Source organism: Electrophorus electricus, unplaced genomic scaffold (assembly GCF_041902795.1).
Source record: "Electrophorus electricus isolate QZ-2024a unplaced genomic scaffold, ASM4190279v1 Scaffold63, whole genome shotgun sequence".
NCBI lineage: Eukaryota > Metazoa > Chordata > Actinopteri > Gymnotiformes > Gymnotidae > Electrophorus > Electrophorus electricus.
In genome coordinates, this window is record NW_027658780.1 from 569,001 (window position 1) to 575,000 (window position 6,000).

Below are 6,000 nucleotides of genomic sequence, written 5' to 3' on the forward strand. Positions count from 1 at the left end.
ATGCTACACACATCAGATAAAGTGCAGCTGGAATTCACAATGCACTTATCATTTATCTGGTCTCTCAGTTTTGTCCAGTGTAGGGAGAGTAAACATTTGCTAATTGCTCATTTTTAAATGAATTACTTCTGCCACTGTTTGCTAGGCTAATTAGCAAGATACGTTAAACCCAAAAAAACTGGAGCACAGACCAAAAATAACTAAACAGACAAGTAAGCAAGCAAGCAAATAAATAAATAAATGGATGGATGGATGGATAAATAGAAGAAAAGATGGGCTACCGTAGCTACAGCACTAAGGTGCATCTCTGCTTGTATCCAAGCTGGCCTCTAGGAGGAGCTCTTCCAGATCCTGGCCGCAACTGAGTTCGGCAGTCACACTCACTGTGAAAACGCAAAAACGCGTGAATGCGAAACGAACATGCATCAGGTACACCAATCCTCTTGACTGCTGTCTGCCACAGTCTGATCAGTCCAGCGGGAACTCACTGTGCTCCATGATGCAGCAGGCCGTCTTGGTCCCCTCCGGCTCCAGCAGATGGAAAGCGAACTCGGGCTTCAGGCCGTTGGGTAGGACGGCCCTCTCCACGCCAACGCCCTCGGTCTCCGCCACGGAGCTCTCGTCGGGACGCTCGGCTGGATCCTCTGCCCCTGTGGATGCGATGCCATCCTGCTGCACCGGGGGGCGGTGGTGGACAGCCACTGCAGTGGGCTCTGAGGCAGGCTGCTGCTGGCTGCTGCTCTCACGCTTGGCGATCTGTTCTTGGGCAAGCTCACGGGCCTGGTATGCGTCTCTCTGCATCAGCTCTCCGTGTGGCTTGCCCAACACCCTTACTTGCTCAAGTTTGCAACCGTCATGCCCCATTTGCAGGTCACTACCTGTTACTAACCGCTGTTCCGAACACAAGAGCGCTTTCTGGGTCTGCAGGTCATTACCTGTGCTCATCGATAGCTCATCAAGTAGATTATCGGCAACGGCGCCCTGTGGTGGTTGTTCAAACAGAGAGCTGTTCTCCTCCATGTGCGGCGTCACCCTGTCGCTGATGGGCCCTTCCTTATCAGCTGGTGCTGAAGACTTCTGGCTCTGAGCATGCCCGGTGTGCACCCCCTCGTCCTCATCTCTCGTCAGTGTTTGTGCGGTGTCCTTGCCCTCTGCTGCCTTCTGGTGTTGCTCATCCACGCTGCAGGCGGCAGGTGGTTGCTGCTCTTCGCCAGGCTGAGGTGAGTCTTCTGCCTGCTGGCCCAGCTGCGGGGAGGTCCCAGACGGGGCCGGCAGAGGTTGCTCTGCGGCCCTGGGAGCTGAGGTGGCCGCCTCAACACTCCACTTGGCCGCTGAGGAGTTCTGTTCGGGCTGCTGTAGAGATGGTGTAGGCGTGGCTTGCTCCGCTGGCTCAGGTGCCCTAGGAGTTTCAATCTCTGGCGCCCTCCCTTGGAGGCTCCTGGCCAGCTCCATCAGCGGCTGCTGCTTTTCGGGCGGGCTCTCCACGCGAGTCACCATGAAGATCTTGTGGCCTCTACCTGGGCTAGACACCGAGATGCAGCGGCCAGGGGAGGGTGGCGCTCCAGCGGGCACAGTGGGCACACTCGCCTCTGTAGTCCCAAGCCCCGAATCCATGGCTGAGACCCCAGAGGAGGCAGGGGTGTGGCCAGGGGTGGGGGAAGGCGGAGCCAGGCTGGACTGACATGCACCGAGGGCTGGGTTTACTGCAGACACCATGGGAGGGGTCTGATTTGGCGGTGCGGTCTGATCTGGGGGCGCAATCTGATTTGGGGGCGATTCCTGTGCGGCGTTTTTCGTCTCCTCGAGGCCATCTTCGTCCTCCTCCTCGGTATCCGAATCGGAATCCTCCTGCGTGGCTGTGTCTTGACTTTCCCCCTCCTGGTTTTTGGTGGGTTTCTCACCTTCCTCCTGATCCCCCTCACTGGCTGACTTCTCTCCATCTCCGGGCTCTGCGGCTGGGCTCTCCTCCTCCACCGGCGTCTCCTCAGTGGCGATTTCGGCCATGGAGGCTGACTGGCTCACCTGCAGCTGGGACTCCTCTTTCTCTTTGGCCAGGATGAAGTTCCGCTTGCAGCCATTCTGGATCTCCGCCAGCAGGGCACGCTGTGTCTCGATGAAACTCTTCACCTGAGAGGTAGAGGGAGAGGGAGAGCGAGAGAGAGGTTAGCCACGGCCTAAAGGTTACAGAAGAGGGCTTGGGACAGAAACCTGGGGATGGGGTAGTGAAGGTGTGTGTTCGTGTTCACTACCATGGATTGGTAAAATGACTTAGTTTCCCCTTGGGGATTAATAAAGTACCTCTTCTACTAGCTTACGGCTTTGGCGCAGTATATGTGAAAGCCAGTAAACCTCCATTATAGGTATGCTTTTTTTTTTTTAAAGAACCTTTTACAGCTAAATCATTGTCTAAAAGAGAATGTGGAGCCCACATGGAGCTCAAGTAGAACCCATGCCCCACCCACGCTTTGTACCGTCTCTTTCTTGGGCTCCCTGTCAAGATCGAGGCGGAGCAGCGAGGAGTTGACCTTCAGGGCCAGGGACAGGGCCATGAGGCCGCCCGTCTTGATCTCGTTCTCCCGCAGGTCCAGCCGCACAAGCCGCGGGCTCTCGGCGACGAACTCAGCCACGGCCACGGCCCCTGAGACAGGCGTGGAGATACACAGACACACACACGGACCTCAGGGGAGGCAGCAGGGACGCTCGCCCTGTCGGGGTCTATCAGGCCGAGGGCTTACCTTCGCAGGAGAGCTTGGTGGAGGCCAGGCCCAGACGCAGCACCGAGCGGTTGGAGATCAGACCGTCCTTCAGCTTGTGCACACCCTCGTTGCCTATCGCATTGTGGCCAAGGTTCAGCGTCTCCAAGCTCTGAGTGCAAGGCTGGGGGTGGGGGGGGTACAGGGAGCCAGTCGGTGTCAAGATATGAAATCAGGAGGTTCTGATCAAAATTATGCACGTCCTGAAACAGCTACTGAAAGATGAAGAAAATGTAGCGCACAAGCAGTACTAGAATAAGGGGAAGGTCAAAGCAAACTGAAAGAGAGAGCGAGAGAGAGAGAGAGAGAGAGAGAGAGATTGATCATAGATATAGTAGAAGTGCCGTTTGCCAGCATTCTAACCCTGTTTTTTCTCCTTCCCACATAGGTTTCACGTCTGCACGGTAAACTGGGAAAGTGTAACGTGTAGTGATGCAGACAAAGAGCTCCAAGAGAGACTGAGGAGTGGGTTTTATGGATCTGGAGTGTTTATGAAGATGTGTGTGAATGTGTACGTGTGTCTACGGAATGTTTGTTTGTGTGTGTGTGTGTGTGTGTGTGAGTGAGAGAGAGAGAGAGAAAGAGACAGACAGACATAGAGAGATGATTGTGAGTTATTGTACAAGTGATGTAGTGACGTAACCCATGCCCTTGAGTGCGTGGTACGATGATGGTGTTTTGGTGTGTTATTATGCCAGTGCAGTAGTGAGGTAACTCATGCTGGTGTGTGTGTGTGTGTGTGTGTGTGTGTGTTTGTGTGGTAATGATGATCATAATGTGTTATTATACCAGTGCCGTAGCAAGGTAACTCATGCCGTTGTGTGTGAGCTGGTTGTTCCAGAGCACAAGCGTCACCAGACCTTTCCTCTGCTCCTTCAGGCCCTCACACACGTATGCCAACCCTGTACAGGACACACACATGCACACACATAGGAAGTCAGGGAAGAGGATTTGGGATCTCCAAAATAAGCATGAAATGAGAGAAAATGACAGAGAGAGAGAGGCATAAACCCAAAGTGGTGCAGAGAGACTGCGTTCCTCTCCTACCTGACCCCAGACCTGCGAGACCACTATCCTTTCCCACCTGACAATAGACCTGCGAGACCGTGTTCCTCTCCTACCTGACCCCAGACCTGTGAGATCGCGTTCCTCTCTCCCACCTGACCCCAGACCTGCGAGATCGCGTTCCTCTCTCCCACCTGACCCCAGACCTGCGAGATCGCGTTCCTCTCTCCCACCTGACATCAGACCTGCGAGACCGCTTTCCTCTCTCCCACCTGACCCTTGACCTGCGAGATTGCATGTCTCTCTCCTACCTGAGTCCAGCATGTGGTTGTTCCTCAGGTCGAGGATCTGGATGTTGTAGTTGAATTTCAGCAGGTTGCCCAGCTGGGCCGAGTCCTGCAGGCCGTTCAGTTTATTGTCAGCCAGGTACAGCTCACGCAGGTTCATGTTCATCTTCAGTGCTGTTGCTGTGGACACACGTGCGCATACACACGGTACAAAGAAGCTTCATTAACATTTCAACAGTGGGAGAGAGAGAGAGGAAAAAAGAAAAAAAAAAAAAAGAAAAAAAAAAAAAAAAGGTGGAGGATCTCTGCCAGCAGGACTGGGCACATCTGTCTGAACCACTCACACCTTTAGAGGTCACCCTGTCTCCTGGAAATAACCTGTCTGGTTAAATCACGACTTCGCCCACTAAACTGGCTTGCTTTACTGCAGAGTCCGGCCCATCCCCCTTTGTGCTGGTATACGACACGCTGGGGACTTGGTTTTGTGATCGATCGATCTCTCTCTCGATCTCTCTCTCTCTCAGAACCCCTCCCCTCATGCTCCGCCTCCTCTCCTGATGTCCCACCCCTCCCTCCTATGCTTTTCTTTATTGTTTTCCAAGCAGGTTTTCCTTCTTTTCCTTGACCAGCTCTTCTCCTTCATTCTTGTATTCCCCAACATCTCCTGCACTTTCTCTACGCCTCCCTCTCCTTCCTGCCATATGCACGTTCAATTCGTTTCACCGCCACCTCCATCCACACGGCCGAGCTCTCACCCAGGAGCATGAGGGGCCTCCCCGATAGGCCGGCGTTCTCCAGGTGCAGCACGGCCAGGCTGCCACTGATGCGGAGAGCTCGAGCCACAAACGGAGCAGAGTGGTCCAGCAGAGGGGTGTTCCGCGCATCCAGATACTGCAGTGAGCTAGTCTGGATGGACACACGCATGCGCAGAGTTCAAACATTTCAAGTAAACACGCGAGACTACAGGTGGTTCTACGGACCCGCTCGTACAGGAAGCAACCTGCTCAACCGCGAGGGCCCGAACACCAGTTCGGATTTTAGTTGTACTGCGGAAACATAACCTCTGATTTAAGAGGTCTCACTGCGGCAGCCAGTAGGGCATAGATATGGGAATGGTCGGGGCAGTGGAGAAGCCCCTCCGACTCTCACCTTCCTCATCATGTGGGCGGCTGCCTGCCAGCCGCGAGAGCCAATGTGCTTGTTGAACGAGATGTTGAGGTGAGTGGCTGACTCGTAGTATTCGATCATATCGAACAACGCTGATGCTCCCTGAGACAGACAGGAGAAAAAGCCCCAGAAAAGAAGGAAGAGATGAGTAAGACAAGAGAGACAGAAATATGGCAAACAGTTACTAGTGTTCATTATATGCAGAAGGTACATTTCTTACAGTATGCCATTTTTACACAAAAACGTTTAGTTTGTCACTTGGAGACAATTTCAGGAACAGATCCCGTCTGCCATGCGCCCGGTCACAAACCTAAACTGCTGGCCTTCCTAAAGGAGACTCATTTTACATCTGAGAACAGGAAACACCTGGCAAAGCCACAGTGGGTATGAGGCAGAGCACCTGTTTCACCATGACAACCACCTGCAACAGCTTCAGGGAGCTTCCTGCTGAGGGGAAGGGTGACCTGCTCCCCCTCCCCCACCACAAGCTCCCCCCGATGGGCGTACACAACCTGCCCCTCCACACAGCGCAGACTTCGCCATGAAGCGACTGCTAAGACTTAGCGATTCGATATGTCCCGAGACAGCAGATGATCTGACCACATGACCTGACTCATGACATGAGTAATACATAACAATCAAAACATGCGGCAGACAAATTCGACATTTCTTACCAATTTTTTATCACTTTTTAAAAAAGAAAATCATTAATTGATGTATGTAAATAACTTGAACAATATGATTCTAAACCTTAGAATTCTGTGCGCGCGTGTGTGTGTGTGTGTGTG

The 6,000-nt window shown here is 53.2% G+C and overlaps 1 protein-coding gene across 2 annotated transcripts in view; it reads right to left on the bottom strand.

Moving 5' to 3' along the window:
• Nucleotides 1-6,000, bottom strand: part of LOC113577444 (protein phosphatase 1, regulatory subunit 37) — a 33,190-nt gene that overhangs the window by 1,279 nt on the left and 25,911 nt on the right. For both annotated transcript variants that reach the window (XM_035525429.2, XM_081709582.1), the window contains exons 5-12: nt 5,195-5,314; nt 4,801-4,951; nt 4,070-4,225; nt 3,543-3,655; nt 2,736-2,877; nt 2,472-2,638; nt 489-2,127; nt 282-383 (exon numbers count right to left, since the gene is read on the bottom strand). In XM_035525429.2, coding sequence (XP_035381322.2) covers nt 295-383; nt 489-2,127; nt 2,472-2,638; nt 2,736-2,877; nt 3,543-3,655; nt 4,070-4,225; nt 4,801-4,951; nt 5,195-5,314 — 2,577 coding nt within the window. In that variant the 3' untranslated portion in view covers nt 282-294. The remainder of the gene's footprint in view (nt 1-281; nt 384-488; nt 2,128-2,471; nt 2,639-2,735; nt 2,878-3,542; nt 3,656-4,069; nt 4,226-4,800; nt 4,952-5,194; nt 5,315-6,000) is intronic.